Source organism: Protopterus annectens, chromosome 4.part1 (genome assembly GCF_019279795.1).
Source record: "Protopterus annectens isolate FY-2018-M chromosome 4.part1, PAN1.0, whole genome shotgun sequence".
NCBI classification, from domain to species: Eukaryota; Metazoa; Chordata; order Ceratodontiformes; family Protopteridae; genus Protopterus; species Protopterus annectens.
This window is the reverse complement of record NC_056734.1, coordinates 661,878,510-661,901,935: the sequence shown is the minus strand read 5'-3', so window position 1 is coordinate 661,901,935 and position 23,426 is coordinate 661,878,510. Positions and strand designations below refer to the sequence as shown.

At 39.4% G+C, this 23,426-nt stretch overlaps 1 protein-coding gene across 1 annotated transcript in view; it reads right to left on the bottom strand.

The window, feature by feature from the left end:
- The window catches only part of ERN1 (endoplasmic reticulum to nucleus signaling 1), a 1,214,209-nt gene that overhangs the window by 885,759 nt on the left and 305,024 nt on the right, over positions 1-23,426 (bottom strand). The window contains exon 2 of the mRNA XM_044070452.1: positions 18,186-18,306. Within this exon, the coding sequence (XP_043926387.1) occupies positions 18,186-18,306 (121 nt within the window). The remainder of the gene's footprint in view (positions 1-18,185; positions 18,307-23,426) is intronic.

The window sequence follows — 23,426 nt, the reverse complement described above, 5'->3', positions numbered from 1 at the left end:
TCTTAGCAAGCTTAAGAGAACTTTGAGAGAAATAATTTGCTTTCAGTGGGGAATATTTTTTATACGTGAATACTGGAACTTGGTTTGCAATAGAAGGAAAAAATGCATCAGTAGACCTAAAAGAGAATATAAGAAGAGAGAGTAAATGTCTGAAGAAATGTACAAGAACATTTGATACAGAAGATATAAATTCAGTAGTGGGAACTCAGACAGAATTTCTATATTAATTTTCCAAGGTACAACAACTTGGTTGGGCTGAACAGAAATTGTATTTCACAACAGCACGTTATCCAGTTGAAAGCTCTGACACACAACCAATAACTATTTGACAATGTACCATAAAAAATCTAAGAAAGATGCACTGCACTGAAGTAAACCTGAAACACTGGTGCTTTCCTACTTATCTGTTAAAAAGAGAGGAATTTAAGAAATGGGTAGGGGAAATTTGAAAATTATTAGGAAATACAAAAATGTCTTCACAAGGGATAGCTAGCGAGGAAGATAACATTAAAATGGAATTTTAAAACATGGTAGAAATAAGGAGAGAGATATGGAAAAGAAATCGGAGTTATTTAGAGTAGGTTGATGAAGGTTAAAGTACTACAGAATAAAAGGAATGTCACTGAACAGACAGAAGAACAACTACAGAGTGTTAAAGGGAAAATATGAGAGTATTTGAATAATATACAGATTAGAAAGTTTACTATTAAGCAACAGATTTCTGAAAACAACTCTAAAGCACAAAAAGCTTTTAGCACAATGGCATGGGCAACAGAGAGTAGAAAGGGTCATTTACCATACTTATGGAGCCTATGACAATAAAAAAAAAAAAAACAGAGACCCTACAGATAGATTTAAGATATTTTGGAAGTTTTACAAAAATTGTTATAAAGCAGAGGAATGTGGAAACCAAGAAAAAGCATAAATGGTAATATTTATGGAAGAACTGATTTTGCCAAGGTTAGAGGAAGATGAAAGGTCAAGATTGTATATCAAAGATAGGAAGAGATGAGGTAAAATGGTGAAAGGAAGTCTCCAGGGACAGAATCATACCTCTAAACTGTCCAGATTTTCGCGAAATGTCAAGATTTTTGTCTATTTTTGGTCTATTCCTCATAACATTTGTGGTTTGCTGGCAAATCGTTGAAAACTGAAGTCATTAAATAATGACATTCTTTTGAGTTTCAGACTTCATGACCTTCATCAAATGCATGCTAAGACAAATCCTGTTATTCTAGAAATGTTTTAAGTTGACAAAAGAGCAACATTTAAAAAGTATCCATATTCTGGGTTTCTGCCTCACCCCTCCCCATTATTTTTGGCTTTGTCTTCATTTCTTGTGCTATAAGGTTAAGTATGAAGGTATTCATGTGGAAGTCTAGAAGTTGAGAGGGGAAAAGTGATAAATATCTGGAAGGTTTTATTTAATGGGATTTTAAAAAGTGGGAAACTACCAGCATCTTGAGGGGGAAAAATGTGGTGGCTGCACACCCAAAGAGGGCAAAGCACCTTCAGCCCCGATTTCATATAAACCATCAGGCTCTAGGCATACACCAGGGGGATATATTTCATAAGAACAAGATATCCGATTAAGGTGAGAGACAAAAAATATAAGAAATGGAAGAGAGGTCGAAGTACAACTTTGAAAACTGAAATAAACAAGCTGGACAAGCAGATTAAGCATAGTATGAGACAAGATAAAGAAAAAATTTAAGAAAAATTATATAAAGATATTGAGCATAATAGGAAACCATTTTACAGATACACAGATGGAAGGAGTAAACACAAACAAATTGATAAACTGTGTGCAGATTCTAAAATTTATTCTCAAACACAACAGATTACAGATATATTCACAAAATCTTATGCAAAACACTTTGGCTCCCCAAGAGGGGTGAAACTGTCCTAGTGACATCCAGGTAACCGCAGATACTGGAATCAAATTAGATTACATTGAAAAAGAACTGCGAGAACACTTCAGCAAGAACTTATGGTATCATTATATATCTATTATTCACTAGGTAATATAAATATGGGGAAATTCGTCAAGATTGAAGACATGTTCTTATTAAACTTTTCTTTAAGGGAAAGGGGAGTAGGACAAATCCAGAGTCATACAGACCCTTAAGTCTACTTTCATGTTGTGAAAAAATAATGGAGAAGGTAATATTGGATAAGTTATTGTCAGAACTTGATCGGTTGGGACTTGAAACCATATGCCAACATGCATATGTTGAAAATAAATCTATCATCACCTGTAACATGATGTTCTATAACAATATAACAACTATGAATGAAAAATTGCGTTGTGATGTAATTTACATATATTTAACTTCAGCATTTGACAGGGTCATACATAAAACACTGATCAATAAGTTAGTACAACTAGGTATTGATGTACTCTTGATAAGATGGATAGCTGCCTGGCTTACAAATAAGGCATGGCAAGTTTCAAACAGCAACCGGACATGTGAAATCCTTGGTTACAGTCAGTGTGCCCAGGGCTCTGTCCTAGGCCCTTACTTGTTTAGACTGTATCTATCAGACCTAACTTTTTCATCTGAGGTGTTCTATAGTTTATATACAGATGACCCAAAATTGGGTAAACTGATTACATGTGTCACAGATAAGGCATATCTGCATTACTAAATTGACCATTTGGGCACAGAAGAATAATATGCTGGTAAATACATCAAACACGAAGCATACGAGATTTGGAAGACAAATTGAAAGGTGAATATTTAATACAGCACACAGTGATTGAAACTGTAGACTCATTTAAGGACCTGGGTATATGGGTAGACAGCTATGAGTTTTTCTAATCATATCAACCAATTGGTTAATGATAGTTATAGAACTAAAGGTTGTATAAAAAGATTTACAAAGTCAAGGAAATCAAAAATGATGAAGTCATTGTTTGTTAGTCATATTAGACCAAAACGCGAGTATGGAATAACAATATGGAAACCCTATAAGAAAACAAGCATGAGTAAACTGGAAAGAGTAGAGTGGAAATATATCAAGAGCATCCACAGATGTGAACATTTAGGTTATTATGACAGACTAAAATATCTGAAATTGTACAGTGTCTCTTACAGATATCTAAGGAGATCTTATTGAAGTATACAGGGCATTTAGAGACTGCTACCTCTGGAAATGTTTGGGGTATCAAAAAAGTACTAGAGAATCATCAGACAACCTATGTTGAAGATTCTATAGGAATGAGAAGTGTACTACTTAGCTCTATGACAGAACAGCTGATGCATGTAACAGACTATCAAATTACATTAAAGCAAGAACTAGTTTAGATATTTTTTTAAGAACAGCCTGGGCACTTAGTATGGGAACAAATGTTTTGGTATATTGGCAAACTAGAAGGGAATTAATGCCCATGCTTGAAATATTTGTACGTACGTGTGGAACCAGTTTCAATTTTAAACCATGACTATAAAGTGATTATGTATATAATAGGTAACAGAATGGCAAAGGTGTTGCCAAAATTGATACATATTGATCAATGTGATTTTGCTGAGGTGAGGCAAAAAATTGATAACATTAACATAAAAATCTAGAGGAAAGCAGAATACAAAAAACACCTGTATTAATGGTGGGTATTAGTGCAGCAAAAGCATTCAATAGAGTCAGCAGCGATTTTAGGAGTACGGCAATGGACGCATCTGCCTTCTTTAATACAATAATAGGGTTAATTAGGGAAGTACATGAAGGGTTTGAAGCAAGAATTAAAGTGAGAGGGTTCCTCTTCAACAAGCTGTGTTTGAACAGAGGAGCCAGGCAAGAGTGTTTTCTTTCACCATTGTTGTTTGCTTTATATTTAGAGCCATTAGCAAAGAAGGTAAGGGACTCAATTCAAGGATGTAACTGGGATGGTAACTCAAGAAAAGTTAGCCTTCTTTGCAGATGGTACTATTTTGTATTTGATAAATCCACAAAAGGAAATTTTGGACACAGATTCAGGTCATTTCTGGATATAAATTAAAGAAGATAAAACAAAGACTATAACAGGAAACTATGGACCTACACATGAATATGTATACTTAAGGAGAAATGACTAGGTGAACTATTTAACAGTAAGTAACTACTAAGGATATGAGGGAAGAGACTAAACAAAATATAATACAGAAACTGAGAAATGAGAAGCTTTTGATTATGGATAGTAAGATACATGCAGTATAAATGGTTTTAGTCGCTTTAACTTTATGTACAGATCAGGCATATTTTTTCAACCAGAAGTCAGGTACAGTAATTATAAAGAGTTGAAGTAATTTATTTGATAGGTGAAGAGGGCAAAAGTTAAGTGGGATAAGTTGATTCTCCCCATAGGATGAATAAGATGGTTTACAATTATGCGATTTTAAGGGGCACTTTTAGAACTGCTCAGTTAAGGCTTGCACACACAACACAAGATGAAGGTTATAAATCAAAGTGGAAGGGGATGATGATGAAAGAGACAGGGGTTCAAGAAATAAAGAGAGTACGATTTGGTATGCAGGTCCTTTATGAAAATAACAACCACCATACAGAACATTATATTCAAAAAGTAACTGAACATATTCTAACAACTAAACCAACACAGGAATGGAGAAAGGAGATTCTGCCAGTAGGAATGAGTGCAAGTAAGAGTACAGAAAACAGGAAAAAGGGTGCTGGAATTTATCAAAAAAAATCAGTAAAGGAGCCAACATATTGGGATCAAATATCTAGGGAAGGAAAGTTTGAGTGGGATGAGACCAAGCAGAAGCCTGGACTGCAGGTTTGAGACTACCTTCCATACCAGGGACTGACAAAAGAATATACGCAAATAGTAAGAGATGGGGGAGTGCTAAATGAAAGACCAGATAAGATAGAGTTTTTAGTTGAGTCTAGAAGAGTTTGTTTGTTTGCATCTTTCGGCTTTTCCCGGTTAGGGGTCGCCACAGCAGAAATCTGGTCCGCTAATGATCGTTAGTGGATTTTTTACGTACCGGGTTACCAGCCCTGACGCACAACCTTCAACGAAGGCACGCCCTATTTACGTATGCCTCCACACAGAAGACGCTCTAGCTGAGAATCGAATGGGACAACGTCTTACTAAAAAGGGATAATTAATACAGCATATAAAATATTACATGGTAACTATACGAATCAGTCACAGGAGGTGAGAAGATTGGGAAGAGACAATGGAAAGGCAATTTTGCAAAGGAACAACAGAAGGACATCTGTATGCCTGTCAAACAGGTTAAAGTCCAGAAGGTTTTGGATTTTTGCATGGAAGTGTTGACTTGGGCATTTATACCCTAAGCAGACTTCAGAGATTTTTTTCCTCAGGTAGGCAGTAAATGCTGTAGATATAATGGAAAATAGAGAGGTAATTGAGAATGTGTGTTCTGGGAATGCAACGAGTTGACAGATTTTAAAAAATATTCTACAGTATATTTTGTCAGTATTGCCAACTGATAACAGCTGGACACTGCTTTCAGTTAATGTACCAAAAAATAAAAAAAACTTGCTTCACACTGCAACAAGGTCTACGCAGAGCAGAACAGCATAAAAAATCCATCTTATACAGCAGTCTTATTACCTTGACCAAAAGAGATAGACAAAATCCAAAGCTTTCTGACAAATGTCACCCTTCCTGCTGCTAAATAATGCCACCACAACTGAAACATGCTATATATTTCCATTAGTATGTACAAAAAACTTATTTTTTTAAACATTTCACTCCATGCTTCCTTATGTCCTCCCAACCCAGTCTGATCTGCTTCATACATTTAATTTCCTTATTTATATTTGTTTACAAGGGGTAGCGCACTGATTTCATGTTCAACAGTGTACATTAACAGCACATTCAAACTAAATCAAAAGCCTTACACCAGCCTTTTATTCTCTTGACAACATTCCCCATGAATCCAATAAGTCACAATTATTTGTTCCTCTGCAGAAGGGTGGATCGTCTATCTCATGTAAAGAACTGTTTACCTCCTCTATCAAGATTCTTAGAAGAATGCATGTACAGACAAGCTACCAGACCACCTACTAAACTGCAAATTTATTCTCACATACAAAACTTGCTTTCAGGCCCAACCACAGCAAAGTTACATCCCTTTTGTACTTCAAGTTATGTATACATGAGGATCATCACACTGCAAAGTTGACACAGACAATGTTGCTAGACCAGACCTCTCTACGGCTTTCATATAACTTCCTGCTAAAACTATTTACAAATCCTCAACAGCAATGGATTCTCCCTCAGTACTCTTGGGTGCTTTTTGTGCTACTTATGGAAGAGTATAAAGGCAGTACAATGGAATGGTGCAACTTCACCTATCTCCCACTTAAATCAGACCACTTCAAGACTGTACTAGGCTCACTCTTATTCACTTAATTTTATCAACATGGTGAAGTAGATCAGGAATGCCAAACCTTTCCAGTCTGAGGAAGAGTCAACCATCAAACTCTCTGTGTTTTTTTTTTTTTTTGTTTTTTTTATGCAGAAGGCTGTAGGTCCTACTCCCACTACAGGTATATAAATAAATAAATACCTCCAAACATCCTGTAAACAGCACACTATCACTGAATATCTACAAATGCATTATGATTTCTCAATAAATCTTTGATATTTGGTACATCTAAGAAAATATCTGCTCCATCCCATATTACATAAAAGTAAACATGAGCTTCACAGAGCAGAATATATTAGGTAAGTGTACTCAAATCGATTAAACCAAATGGTTCGGCAATTACGGAAACTTTGCCTTCTGGCACAGTACATATTTTCTTGCCAGCCATCAAATCACTTATACTAGCCAAAGTAAGAGTATGTACAATGTGGTGGTGCTGGGGGGGTGAGGTAGTGATGGTTCTATTCCTCACTTCAGCCAACTATTAAGCTTCTAAATGGAGCACAACAATAAAGGATTGCATGAAAACAGGCTCACTCTGAACAGGCCTTTGTATGTTGCAACAATCTTTTTACCCATTGATTACCAAAAGACAAAAGATAACTTGTCATATAAGAAGATATATATTTAAACTTCCATCAAACACGAAGAAAATACTCAGATGAACAAGGTGTGAGCAATACTGTAAAATAAAGATTATATTTGTAGAGCAGTGTGCATGTGTCTTTAAGAAGCATAGCAAGTGATGAACGTGCACATATAAATAACAGACACGTGTGGTACCTAGTGCCATTTTGAAAGTGCAGCCAGAGAGTAAGCATGCAAAAATGAATGTAGCGAAAATGAATGTAGTTAGTTTGTATACAAGTTACCTATGTTAAAGTTAATAACTACAATCGTAACATGTTTGTACATAATAAAACTGCTTGAACAGAACCCACGAAGACTTGTCTATTATATCAGGACAAGACTAGTGAGATGGTGTCAGAACCGGGGTTCCAGAGATTTATATTTGGAGCCATGAGGTGCAGACATAATAGTGAAGGTAAAGAAAAACTAGCACAAAAAAGAACCAGAAAAGAACCAAAGGCAAGGAAAACTTACATGAATAGTTTACTTTATAAAAAAGGTAAAATGGAGAATTACAAGGGCTCAAACCAGATTATTAAACAAGCGAGAGGCACAAAGTTTTATTAATTAAGCAAAATGTTTAAGATTAAGATATTAAATCACAATGAGTATATTTAACGTAAAACGAATATGTTTAAAACAAATTGAGTATGTGTAAAGCTAAACGAATGTGTTTAAAGCAAAACAGGCATGTTTAGAGTAAAACGAGCACAAAAAAGTACAATGGGCATGAAACGAGATCTCCAATGAGCAAAACGAATATCACAAGGGTATAAAAGGGCACATTAAGCATAAATAAAGCAAAGTGACTGCATGTTTTTTTAGTAAAGTGCTGTGTTTTGGCATAACTATGACTTTGTACTGTATGAAGCAGCTGTAATTCAAACTCTGGTAGTGACAGACTAGCACACTTGCAAACTGCTTCTGCTACGGGCTCCACGGCAAGAAAGACTGGTGTAATGGCGTCGGCTGCCTTGTTTTATAGCACTGACAACCTGATGTCAGACTACAGGTGACAGCAGCTGACGCAGAAAAACAATGACTCTGGTATTCGGGCCGGCCGAGGGCTAACACAGCAGGGATAAGCCACAGGTGATAACTGCAACAGTGAAACACGAAGAACATCTAGAGCTACTCAAAGTGTGTAAAAGTGTTTACAGTGTGTGAATACTGTGCATTTGTTCGGAAGAGTTTTTGTGTGCAATGTGCAACTACTTCGTAAAGTTCAAAGTACAGCCATTTTGAAAAGTTTCTTGTGCTGGGTGTGTCTATTTGCAAAGTGTCGTAATTACAGAGTGTTCCTTGCACTGTAAAGAGTTATCCAGAAAAGTACCATCATTTTGGGTAAGTTTCAGTCTGCCATGTACTGTCTGTTCAGAAAGTGCAGTTACTTCAAAATGTTTCTTACTCTGAGCTTCTTCTGCCCAGTTCATTCACACAGTTCAGTTATTTGATATGTTTCTTAAAATGATAAATTACTTTTGCTGTACAACAATTTCGAGAGTGTTAAAGTGCCCAAGAAACTTATTTTGCAAAATGCAGTCATTCAGAGGCTTGTTGTGCCACTGGGCAAAGTTACAAGTATTGGCATAAATTTCCGGCATATGTGTATGTATGTGTGTGTGTGTGTGTGTATTCGTGCATACAGTATTTGTGAAAATCCTTCACTGGTATATGTTAATATGGAAGATGGACTTCAATCATCATATTCAATCGTCATATTGTTGTACAGGCTGAATCAAGGGCAGAGCCTGAGTTTTTGAAGCACAAATTAAGAGAAATGTGCAACCCCTAGACAGATAGTACATTAGAGAGGCATTTGTTTTACACAATAGATCAGTAACCAGAGGAAACTTTTGAAGCTTGTATTACTGACCTGAGGAACAAGGTGTGTGTCGGTTTGGTGACTTAAAAGATGAGTTGATAAAGGGCAGGCTTGTGTGTGGTATTAATACTGCTGCAGCGCGAAAGATTTGGCTTTGTAACAGTGGTTTCATGTTGAGTAAAGCCATTGAGATTTGTCAAATTCATGAAGTTACAGAAAGATGCACAAGTATGTTTGCAAGTGACAAGAAAACGATTTCAGCAGGCTCCAGAGCAAATGTAGATAGCATGCAACACGTGGCAAACAGAACCAGGCCTAAACACATGGCAGCCACAGCCCCTGCTGGTTCACCAGGGAAACCATGTAATTTTCCAACAAGTTCTAAAAGCAGCATGCTCAGTACAATACAAGCATGAGTCAGCAAAACCCAAATCTAGCTTTATTGTCAACTGTTGCAATTGTGGTGCAAATCATGAGTCTAAGATAAAAATGCTCAGCATTTGGTCAGCAATGCCACAAGTGTAAAACATGGAACCATTTTCAAAGGTTTTGCAAATTAAGTCTCACACAGTTACAAACAAGGGTCACTCAAAAAGAAAACTGATTAAGTGGAGTTGCAGCAATCTGCTTTCTGTGTAGATGGTATATCAGTAATTGGTGAAAGGGTCAACGCAGTGAATTTATTGGCAAGGAACAGAGTGTTTTGTACTGTCCAGCTCAATGGTAAATCCACCGAGCTCAAAGAAGACACTGGTTCAAAGTGTAATGTTACATCAGCTGACACATTTGCTAAGGTGAGAACTAATATGCTACTCAATGTGGCTAGTAGTGCGAAACTTGTTGCCTATTGAGGTGAAGAAATTCAAACAGAAGGCTCAGTAGTACTTTCATGCTATTTGGTTAAGAACTGTTACAGCTTATTATTCTATGTAGTTAGAAGACCTGTGCAGTCATTTACTGGTTCTTAAGAGATAGTTTGAGAATGAATCTGCTTTATTTTACCAAAGAATAAACCTGTGAGAGATGCACTTATATAGCCAAACTGGAAGCAAAGCTCTCTTCACCCAAGACTAGACTAGACAGTCAAGAGGAGAAGGTAAACACTTGCACCACACCACACTCATCACATAGTCCCTCAAAACCTACACCACCAAAACACACACATAGAAACACAAAATGCACACCTACATTCGCGGAGGCTCTCAGTAAAAACCTGCCCAAGCAACAGGGACCTCCAAAGCAGAAACACAAGCAACCTCCACCCCCCAACACAACCCAAATAGCACACAGCCCACAAACTCAGTGTGCCACTCAACCACAGCCCATAAGGCATAACAATGTACCCAACACTCTAGTCATAGGTGACTCTATAGTTGGGCACACTGATGTTCCACTCATCAGGCTAAACAAGGAGAAAGTTACTGTCAGCTGCCTGTCGGGTGCCAGGATCCGCCACAACGCATGCACTCAGGTCACTCCACAAGTACAAATATGACTCTGTCATTGTCCATGTTGGTGTGAATGACCTGAGACGTACCTCCTTGGACTACATGAAAAGGGACATGGAGGAGCTGTCCGATCTTGTAGCCCAGGCAGGTATGACCCTAGCCCTGAGTAGCATCCTGCCATCACCCAGAATGATACCACAGTACAAGGACAAAATGACTGACTTCAACAATTGGCTAAGCTTCTGGTATCATTCTAAGGGGATTCAGTATCTGTCTGCCTGGGATGACATGATCGACAAGCCACAATGCTTTGCCAGAGATGGCCTGCACCTGTCACCCCTGGGATTCCGGATACTGGCTAAGGTTCTAGCCACCCCTATAGTGCCTTTTTTAGGCAAGGTACAAATGACAGATTCACCAACCTAACAGGTACAGGCAAGAAGAATCTGAGGGTATTGCTACTCAATGCTAGAAGTCTAAACCTCAAAATGCACTCTTTTGAGGCACTCCTTAAAATGGAGAACATCAACATCTGTGCAGTGACAGAGACCTGGTTCAAGGCCCCAGAGAGTAGCCCTGCATTACCAGGCTATAATTCATATCACACCTTTCGGCTACCTAACCTGGACCGAAACACTAAAGGTGGAAGCGTGTCCATATTCATTAAGGATATTCACACCTCCAGGATAGTTGCTCAGCATAATGCATCAGAGATTATTCAAGTGCAACTAACTCAGGGCAAGACCGCAACTGAAATTGTAGCTTGCAACAGATCCCCCACCATGCCCCAGGATTCCCACTCCTCATTTCTTAATACATTGGAAAATATTAGGGTACAACCTAACACCCTAATAATGGGCAATTTCAACTACCCTACCATTAACTGGGAAAACTACTCATGTACCAACTATTGTGCTCAACGTTTTCTGGAATTCATAAATTCCAATGCTGTGGATCAACTTATCTACACCCCCACCAGGGGCAGCAATATCCTAGACCTGGTTATTACCAACATGGGCAACCGGTGCTCCACACCAGAGGTCAATTCCTTGCTGGTCAGATCCGACCATAAGCTAATCACCCTAGACATCCACATCCCTCCCCCACCCCCCATTAGGGAAACCACAGTAAAAAATGTCTCCAAAGCCAACTTCACGCTTCTTAAGACAGAAGTGGCAAACTTTACAACACCCATGCTGACGGACAATAGAGGTATGACTGCTGAATCCTACACAAATGCACTTTTATAAGCACTTACATGAGTGCATGGATCGTGCAATCCCTAACAGAACCAAGATGCTATCCTCCAAAAAAAGGAAGCCAATCTGGTGGTCCCCTGCCATAAACAAACTCTACAACAGAAGAAAGAAACTGTTGCAAAAAAGAGTAAAATCCCATGATTGGAGAAACTCCCTGGTCAGCTTCAGTAAGAAGCTGAGATCCCTCAAAATCCTCCAAAGCTAGTTATGAAAACAAAATTGCCACTGACTCGAAAGACAACCACAAAGCATTCTATAGCTATGTCAAGAATCTCAATGGCAACACTCAGATCTGCTCTGAGTTACAGCACAATGGCACTAAATATACAGAACCAACGGATATTGCCAACATCCTGGCAGATAGGTTCAGTGCTAACTTTACTCCTCTGTCATCCCCTAAAGGGCCCATCTCTATACCAAAAGAATGCAAAGTTCCTTTTATCACGGCTGCACAGGTAAAAAACACACTATCCAAAGCCAAGAACACAGCATCCATAGGACCTGACGACATCCCAGGTTGTGTTCTACACGAACTACAGAACGAACTGGCACCCCACCCAAGTACCATGTTCAATCATAGCCTCACCTCAGGCTATGTGCCCACTGAATGGCACACAGCGACAGTTATCCCACTCCACAAAGGGGGAGCCACCACAGACCACGGAAACTACCGCCCCATTAGCCTAACGAGCCTAGTCTGCAAGGCTATGGAGCGTATCATCATGGAACTTATAAACAATGACATTGGTAATCTCCAAACTCAGGACCCCACCCAGTTTGGGTTTGTAAAAGGCAGATCATGTCTCCTAAACCTGACAGACTTCTTTGAAGCAGTCACCAAAGCCGGAGATGAGGGTAAGGTGGTTCACACAGCCTATCTAGATCTCGCCAAGGCTTTTGACACCATCCCCCACTCTGGAATTATAGATAAACTCACTAAACTAGGTATAAATCCTTATGTCACAAGATGGGTTGCCAACTGGCTCACTGACAGAACCCACACTGTGAAAGTAGCAGACTCCAAATCTAGCTTCAGACCAGTGACAAGTGGAGTACCGCAGGGTTCAGTCCTGGGTCCTCTCCTGTTTGGCATCTACTTCTCTGAAGTACAGGCCAACACAGAAGGTCTTTGGCTAATGAAGTTCGCAGATGACTGCAAACTAGGAGCCATAATCAAAACTCCAAAAGATGTGGACATCCTACAAAAGGGCCTTGCTGAGACAGATGCCAGGTGTCAAAGCCATGGCCTCAAGCTCAATGCCAAAAAGTGCATTGTCATTCCTTTTGGTGAAAACTCAGTACCCATGAACTACCACATAGGTGGTAGTCTACTTAACACCGAAAGTGGGATAAGAGACCTTGGGACACAGGTGGACAGTAGTCTCTCCTTTGACAATCACATCGCCACAGTAGCCAGGAAATCCTTCTATGTGGCACACCTCATCACAAAAGGTTTCTCATCCAGGAAAAAAGAAGTCATTGTTCCCCTCTACTCGTCACTCATTAGACCCATTATAGAGTACAATGCCCTTTTGGTATGTACCTCACAAAACATCTACAACAACTGGAAAGGCCACAGAAATACCTCACAAAGAGGATTACCGGCCTCAAAGAGATGCCCTATGCAGATCATCTAAAAAAACTGCAGCTTTACTCCGTTGCATATCGCCTACTCAGAGGTGATCTCTGCCTAACACACAAAGCTATGTCAAACCCAGAGCTTTTAGACATGCTCCACTTAAAGGAATCCCAATTCCTACAAGCTACATGCTCTAGGGACCTAAACCTCGTCACCACAATAAACAAAAGACGCTGGAGGGATAGATTCCTGTCCCAGAGACTTCCCATACTCTGGAACAAACTACCTATCTATATCAAACAAAGCTCCTCATTAGCACTGTTCAAGAAAAATCTTGATGATTGGATGGGAGATAGGAAATTCACCCCGGGGATCACTTCTGTGGCTCTGCTCGACAGTGGCACAGGAAAATAATTTTCTTGGGTGGCAAAAGCCAGGGTACCTTTGGCTTGGCTTATATAGGCCCTAGGGCCAATAGCCTAGTACCTACCTATGAACCTATAAGCGCATAACCTGGTTCCAGTTTTTTGGAAGCCATTTTCTCAGAGTATGCAGAAGTTTTCGATGACAAGTTGGGCAAACTTCCAGTTGTGTATTCTATGAAGTTAGACCTAGAGGTCAGTCCAGTAGTCAGACCAACAAGAAAAGTTCCAATAGCTATGCAGGATAACGTCAAAGCTCAGCTGGATAAAACGGTGCAGCAAGGTCTCATTTGTCCAGTTATAGAACCAACCGAGTGGGTGTCGCCCATGGTAGCAGCCCCAAAAAAAAGGCTTAGACAAAATCAGAATATGTATTGACCCAAGAAAGTTGAACAAAACATTAAGGAGACCACATCATCCAATGTGTACAGTCTAAGAGCTTGCAGCCCTAATACCGAATGCCACTGTTTTTTTTTTGTCTTAGATGCAAAAAGTTCATTTTGGCAAGTGATACTTGATTGCAAATCCTCATTACCGACTACTTTTGGTACCCTGTCTGGCAGATATAGATTCTTGAGGATGCCATTTGGAATAAAGTCTGCAAGTGAAGTCTTCCGGCATGCAATGGAGCAAATTATTTCAGGTTATCCTTGTGCCATAAAAGCAGATGATTTATTGGTTGGAAGCAATTGTGAATCAGAGCATGACAGAAACCTTAAAAGAGCTCGAAACAGAGCACATGAAGTGAGCTTAAAGCTCAATCCTCTAAAAAGTGTAAATTCAGACTGCCAAATGTTATGTATGTAGGTCATTTATTTACCAGCATTGGCTTAAGACCAGACCCATCTAAGCAAGCAGCTATTCTTAAGATGTCAGCACCAGATAATATTCAAGCTCTACAACGTTTTCTTGGCATGGTCATCTATTTAGACAAAGTTATACCACACTTCACTGAGTTGACAGCACCTTTAAGAGAGCTAACATGCAAAAATGTCACATGGTCTTGGTTGGAACAGCACCAGAAGACATTTAAGACCTCAAGCACAAAATTGCCCCCCACCTACATTAAAATACTACGTCAATAAACCAGTCAACTCTTTCCTGTGATGCTTCAAAATTTGGTCTTGGAGCAGTTTTTCTTCAGGAAGGCAGGCCAGTAGCCTATGCATCTAGAACACTTACCCAAACTGAGATGCAGTATGCTCAAACTGAGAAACAACTTTTGGCAATAGTATTTGCATGTTCAAAGTTTCATGATATCTATGATCGAGCTATTTAAACTAAAACTGATCACTAACCTCTAGTTACCATTCTAAATAAGCCTATGCATTCTACTCCAGCAAGATTACAAAGAATGATGCTCAAATTGCAAAAGTACAACTTCAAAATGGTCTATACAAAAGGCAAACTTCTTTACCTGGCCGATACCTTATCCAGATCGCCTAGAAATACAACGGAACAGCTTGACATAGAGAATTCTGACTTTGACGTAATGGCAGTGAGTAATTTTTCTACCACAAGACTTGATAAGCTGAGAGATCATACAAAGACTGATCAAATTTTGCAGAAGCTCAACCACTACCATTAATGTTGGATGGCCGACAAAGCAAGAAGCTCAACCACTACCATTATTGTTGGATGGCCGTCAAAGCAAAGCAATCTAGTGTACCACCTGAAGTGCAAACGTATTTTCCTTACAGAGATGAGATGTTGATGGAAGACGGCATTATTTTCAAAGGTCCTAAAATAATTGTTCCTGCTTCCTTACAACATGAATATATCCAGATTTTGCATCATGGTCACCCAGGTTCTGACTCTACTAAAAAAAAAAAAAAATGGGTGAGAGAACTAGTACTTTGGGCTTCACTAGTGAAAGACATTGCTAAATTATTTTCTTCTTGTTCAGTAGGACATTTGCAAAGAGAACCACTTAAGCCAAGTCAAGTTCTTGAACTACCTTGGTCAATGGTTGCCACTGACATATTCTAGTGGAACAATCAGCATTAATTAGTACTGGTAGACTCTTATTCCAACTGGTTTGAGATTGACTTACTGCCTAATCTAATCTAATGCCCACTACTGTTATTACCAGGTTGAAATGTCATTTCTCAGTCCATGGTAGTCTACACAAAGTTATTTCTGACAATGGTACTCAATTTACTAGTCAGTTGTTTCAGAACTTGGCAAGAGAATGGGACTTTGTACATGTTACTAGTCCAGAATATCCACAATCAAACAGACTAGCTGAATGTGCAGTGCAGAGTGCAAAGCAATTATTTCAAAGGTGAAAGCGTGACAAGACCAACATCTTTTTGAATCTATTTAATCTCAGAAACATACCCATGATGATATACTTGGCTCGCCTACTCAGAGACTTCTATCCAGGCAAACCAGAACAACATTGCCTATTAGTTCCAGTTTGAGGCCTAAAGCTAAAAACAGAACCATCAGAGCCAGTTGCTCAAGAAGCTTTCTATCCAGAAGTCCCGTTAACACAAATCGAGCAAATTTCTTCATCCATTGAAAGGAGAGACAGTGAGGATATAAAAGGTGAAAGGTTTTGACTGGATTGGTCAGGTAAACAGGTGTTTGTACCGAGCAGAGATCCTACTTTGTAGAATCAGAGGGTGTGGAGTACAGGAGGAATCGCAGGCATCTCCTTCCTGTACCAGAATTGTTATCACAGCAAAGTCTCAGAATCACTCAGACATTGTTCCTGTTCCAGAACATGTTGTGCCAAATTATTCCACTCCTAAGAATGTTACGGCACTCCGAAGGTCAAACACTCTACAGAAATAGGTCCAGTTGCTAAGCCTGAATCCCAGTTTTGCATCACACGATTTGATAGCACGTCCAGACCAAGTGTGAGATGTATGGCGACTTTGACATAACTGCATACACGTACATAGTTTTGTATAATGCATGAGAAAAAAAAAAGCTATTTGTACCACCTGCATGTTAATCTACATCCTCTGTGTCGCACAGTGTGCATGTGTCTTTAAGAAGCATAGCGAGTGATGAATGTGCGCATATAAATAATGGGCACGTGTTGTACCTAGTGCCAAGCTGCATGTGAAGCCAGAGAGTAAGCACGTGAGAATGAATGTAGTTTGTATATAAGTTACCAAAATTAAAGTCAATAGCTAAAATTGTAATGTGTTTGTACATAATAAAGCTGCTTGAAAAGAACCCACGAAGACTTATCTATTATATCGAGACAAGATGAGCGCAACATTTATAAGGATATAAACACCAACACATAATTCTGATACAAATGACAAAGTGTATTTCACAACTGCATCACAGAGACTGACAATTCAATCCAAATAATGTGCAAACACCATTTTACTCAGTTTATTATGCACCCCTCAGTTTTGTAAACATTTTACATAAGGTTTTGCATGTTCATCTGAGCTAGCTACATACAATCCTGACAAAAGCAGACTCAAACATTTACTATGGCAGGCAGAGAATTTTATTTTATACACTGTATAATCTTTTGTTTACCAGACAGCTATTTTTGTGGACTGCAGAGTCCCTAAGGAATACAATTCCCAAGAGCCCAGCATAACACACTAGAGCAAAAAAATAACAGCATCCCCTATAGGGACACCACAGGTTAATACGTTTCTTGTCTTTAAAGCTCTCCTAAAAGTCAGCTACAAATGATTCAGCTACTTGTGCTAAAAAGAAATGAACCATTAGCTCAGCAAACGTGAACCAATATACACTACTCTTCTACCTGCAACTAGTGATTACTACAACTTTTTAACTAACACTAAGTGAGAAATGAAGTTAGAGTTGCATTTCACATGAAACCTATACAGGTGACAGCTCTCATTCAGTTCAAAAAGGTAAACAGAAAGACACATGCTGCCCCAAGAAAATCATGCAAACATGAACTTGCCTAACCTTTACAGTTTATCCTTTCTAGTAGGTACTCTATTTGTACAGACTTAATTTAGCATAAAAATGTGTTCAATAAATATACATCTTTTAAAAATATTAGCTTTTACCCAATTCATCACAATTATCTTTCTGACTGCAAACCAACTATCAGTCTTTAATTTTTAATTAACTGTAGCTCTGAGAAAGTAGTTCTTTTTTGTAGTATTAAGTGACTCAGGAAGTTAAACATTTTATCACTGAACTTACCAAATTTTTGCACAGGCAACTTTTCATTACAAACAACCCACACATATGCTTCCATGACTGAAAGATTTACATCAAACTTGGACCTCTGTATTCTGGAAAAGGAAACTTAAGGGCCCATTATTACTAGCGCTTCTGCTCAGTCACTTACTACTGCAACCAAACAGTTCTTTGTACATCAATTATTGCCATTTATTTACCAAAATTGTCCAGCTGAGCAAAAACCCTTACTCAATGGAGGCCTGTGAAGAAAGAATCCAAACTACAAAAATACATACACAGTGCAGGACGAATACAGAAATAGCATTATTACAGGGGAAATGACAATACATTTGCGGATAAATACAATTTAAAAGACTATTTACATAGTTACAAACAGTGCGCATCAGTAATTCATAACCATGAAGGATATCGGCCAGAAAATATAATCGTGAGGAGTGAGATACCTTATATTTCCATTACAGGTACTTACCCTCCTTTAAGGTCCACTTGATAGCACCTGTTCTTTTGCTGACAGCATGCAAACTTCCATCAAGAGTTGAAACGAACAGCAGGGTTTCTGGCAATGTTACTGTATTGGGGTTTTCCAGGCACTGAAAGAATAAGTAAAATTATTTTATTACATCAGCACTTTCAGCAATCAATTATAAATGGAGAACTTAATATGCAAACTAACAAGTCCCATCACTTCTAAGGATGCCTACCTATAATGATGAGAAGCCTATCTAGAAATAACTGCAGACTGTAACATATAAAGCGCATAAAGAAAAATTCCTAAAGTAGGCCAAAACTGACTGGGTATGTATAACATTCCTCATTCAGTACTTCTAATATTAATTTTTACTCAGAATGCTGGCTTTAAGAAGCACTTTTTTTTTTTTTTTTTTTGCTCAGCTTCTGAATAGGGATGAGCCACAGATGGAATAAAATTATATAACAGCAGATGATTGTTATTCAAAAAAGTGAACGGTGACTGGAAAGCCCTACCAGTGTGCCTGTTGTAAACTGAACATATACCAACAGAAAAAAATCCAGCCGCTGAAGTACCACTGAGTGGCCAGACTTTTCTATCAGTATATACTTACAGGACAGAAAAATACGAAGAAAAATTGGGTACATTCTGCAAAAATAAATCAGAAACGTACCTGATTTTCCTTGCATTTAGGCTGTCCCATGTAAAACCTCTTTTTTAAACAAACAACCAGCAAAGAAGATTCTTTCTTCTCCATTGCTTGGTTTCCCTGCACTACACTGATGTACTGTGCAAGTATGGGAACATAAGTCTCATACACATGCGCTGTACATCAGAAAAGGGGGAAGAACTGGGAGGAACACTACATTGCAGTTATACAAAGACATTATTTAAGAAAGATAAACAATTTCTTTTTTAAATAATCTCATTGTATAAAAGCAATAACCCATGATTGGGTGTTGATAATGGTGGATTTACTCACAGTTGGCTTTGTTTGATAACTTAGCTTCACCCATGTGATCAAACCACACCAACTGTGGGTAAATCTAGTATTATTATTTAAATGTTAAAAAAAAAATATATATATATATATATATATATATATATATATATATATATATATATACACACACACAGAGACACAGGTACGCATATGTACACACACACACACACACACACACACACACACACACACACACACACACACACAAATTTCAGGACTCTGAAAACCAGTCTGCACCTCTCTTCTATTTTGCAAAAAAGATTTTGTATATTTGGAATGACACAAACAGTAAAAAGTAGGATAAACCTGGCAGGAATCTGCTGGCTGTTTCAGAGAAAATACACTAAAAAAAAAAAGTGGTATTATAATTATAAAAATCTTTTTTCACTTCTTTCTTTGCAAACAGATCTCAAAGATTTTAAAATCCAAATGACCGAGAAATCTTTACATTTTTCACCAAGCTGCCAGTCACTATCTTCAAAGAGCAAAAAATAACGATCCACCATTTGGGGATGAATGGGATGAAACTAAGCACAGACAATACAGTGGTAATAGCAGAAAAAATGGGGAAATCAGAAGAAACTGAGAATTGAGATAGAAGGGAAGATAATGGAACAGATAAATAGTGTTAAGTATCTGACAGGGGTGGCTGAGGAGAAAGGAAGTCTGAACGAAGAGGTCAAAGCTAGAATCAGAGGGGCTGCAGCCAAATGGCATAGAGTCTCAGGTGTAGTCTATGACAGAAAAATGCCAAAAAAGCTGAAAAGTAAGGTGTACAGGACAGTGGTGTGACCAGTACTACTACTGTATGGCACAGAAACCTGGCCAATAAAGGCAGAGCAGATGAAGCTAGAGGTGATGCTAAGTGCCTGAGAAGGGTGGTATGATGCACACTGTGGGACAGACGAAGAAATGATAACATAAGAGCACAAGTCAAAGTAGCTCTAATTGCAAAAAAGATCAGAGAACAGATTACGGTAGTTCAGACACGTGCAGGAAAGCAGAAGACAATCTGGTGAAGAAGATTTGGGAAATAGAGGAAGAAGGTAAGAGGAAACAAGGACTTTCAGCAAAGAGGTGGATGGATTTTGTGAACAAAGATCTGTGACAGTCAGGCATGAGTGTTGAAGAAGGCAGGAGTGTGGCATTGAATCGAGAGATGGCGACAGTTAACACGATACCCCAACCCCATGTAGAAAATGGAAAAAGGGTGCTGCTGCTAATGCTGATAATTAGGGAAAGCATTACAACTGCCTCTAACAGTGCCATTTTTAGGCAAGGTTCAAATGACAAATTCACCACCATAGATGGTACAAGCAAGCAAAATCTGAGGGTAATACTACTCAATGCTAGAAGTCTAAACCTCAAAATGCATTCACTCGAGGCATTCCTTAAAATGGAGAACATAGACATCTGTGCAGTGACAGAGGCCTGGTTCAAGGCTCCAGAGAGCACCCCTGCATTACTAGGCTATAATTCATACCACCTACCCTGGACCGAAACACTAAAGGTGGAGGCATGTCCATATTCATTAAGGATATCCACACCTCCAGGCTAGTTGCTCAGCATAATGCATCCGAGATTATCCAAGTGCAACCAACTCTGGGCAAGACGACAATCTAAATTGTAGCTTGCTACAGATCACCCCACCATACCCCAGGATTCTCACTCCTCATTTCTTGATACACTGGAAAATATTAGGGTACAACCGAACACCCTAATAATGGGTGATTTCAACTACCCCACCATTAACTGGGAAAACTACTCATGTACCAACTCTTTTGCTCAACGTTTTCAGGAATTCATAAATTCCAATGCCTTGGATCAACTTATCCACACCCCCACCAGGGGCAGCAATATCCTAGACCTGGTCATTACCAACATGGGCAACCGATGTTCCACACCAGAGGTCAAATTCCTTGTTGGTCAGATCAGACCACAACCTAATCACCCTACACATCCACATCCCGCCCCCACCCCCATTACGGAAATCACCGTAAAAACTTTCTCCAAAGCCAACTTCACAGTTCTTAAGATAGAAGTGGCAAGCATCACACCACCCATGCAGACGGACAATAGAGGTACGACAGCTGAATCCTACACAAATGCACTTTATAAGCACTTAAACGAGCACATGGATCATGCTATCCCTAACAGAACCAAGATGCTATCCTCCAAAATAAAGGAAGCCAATCTGGTGGTCTTCTGCCATAAACAAACTCTACAAGAGAAGAAAGAAACTGCTGCAAAAAAAGAGTAAAATCCCATGATTGGAGGAACTCCCTGGTCAGCCTCAGTAAGAATCTGAGATCCCTCATAAAATCCTCCAAAGCTAGTTGCGAAAACAAAATCACCACTGTTTCTAAAGACAACCACAAACCATTCTGTAGCTATATCAAGAATCTCAATGGCAACACTCAGATCTGCTCTGAGTTACAGCATAATGGCACTAAATATACAGAACCAACTGATATTGCCAACATCCTGGCAGCTAGGCTCAGTGCTAACTTTAACCCCCTCTCACCCCCTAAAGGGCCCATCTCTATACCAGATGAATGCAAAGTTCCTGGAGTCACAGATGCACAGGTAAAAAACACACTCTCCAAAGCCAAGAACACAGCATTCATGGGACCGGACAACATCCCAGGCTGTGTTCTACATAAACTACAGAATGAACTGGCTCCTCACCTAAGTACCATGTTCAATCATAGCCTCACCTCAGGCTTTCTGCCCAGTGAATGGCATACAGCGATGGTTATCCCACTCCACAATGGGGGATCCACCACGGACCCCAGGAACTACCTCCCCATTAGCCTGATGAGCCTGGTCTGCAAGGCCATGGAATGTATCATCATGGAACTTATAAACAAAGACACTGGTAATCTCCAAACTCTGAACCCCACATTGTTCAGATTTGTAAAAGGCAAATCATGTCTCCTAAACCTGATCGACTTCTTTGAAGCAGTCAACAAAGCCGTAGATGAGGGTAAGGTGGTTCATACAGACTATCTAGATCTCGCCAAGGCTTTCGACACCATCCTCCACTCTGGAATTATAGACATTCTCACTAAACTGGGTATAAATCCCTATGTCAAAAGATGGGTTACCAACTGGCTCACTGACGGAATGAAAGTAGCAGACTCCAAATACGACTTCAGACCAGTGACAAGTGGAGTACCACAGGGTTCAGTCCTGGGTCCTCTCCTGTTTGGTATCTACTTCTCTGAAGTACAGGCTAACACAGAAGGTCTTTGGTTAATGAAGTTCGCAGATGACTGCAAACTAGAAGCCATAATCGAAACTCCTAACTATGTGGGCATCCTACTACAGGGCCTCACTGAGACAGCTGCTTGGTGTCAAAGCCATGGCCTCAAGCTCAATGCCAAAAAGTGCATAGTCATCCCTTTTGGTAAAAACTCTGTACCCATGAACTACCACCACATAGGCAGTAGTCTACTTAACACCGAAAGTGTGATAAGAGACCTTGGGACTCAGGTGGACTGCAGTCTCTCCTTTGATAATCACTTTGCCACAGCAGTCAGGAAATCCTTCTACGTGGCACACCTTATCACAAAAGGTTTCTCATCCAGGAAAAAAGAGGTCATTGTTCCCCTCTACTCGTCACTCATTAGACCCATTAGAGTACAAAGCCCCTTTTGGTATGTACCTCACAAGACATTTACAACTGGAAAGGCTGCAGAAATACCTCACAAAGAGGATTACCGGCCTCAAACAGATGCCCTACACAGACCGTCTCAAAATACTCCATCTTTACTCCGTCACATATTGCCTACTCAGAGGTGATTTCTGCCTAACATACAAAGCTATGTCAAACCCAGAGCTGTTGGACATGCTCCACTTAAGAAATCCCAATCCCTCCGAGCTACACACTCTAGGGACCTAAACCTTGTCACCACAATAAACAGAACATGCTGGAGGGATAGATTCTTGTCCCAGACATTTCCCATACTCTACTCTGGAACAAACTACCTATTTATATCAAACAAAGCTCCTCATTAAAAAAATCTTGATGATTGGATGGGAAATAGGAAATTCACCCCAAGGATCACTTCTGTGGCTCTGCTCAACAGGGGCACAGGAAAATAATTTTTTTGGGTAGCGAAAGCCAGGGTATCTTTTTGGCTAGGCTTATATAGGTTCTTGGGTCAATAGCCTAGTACCTACCTATGAACCTATGACTACAGCTTGATAAAAAAAAGTAGATCCAACTGACAGTG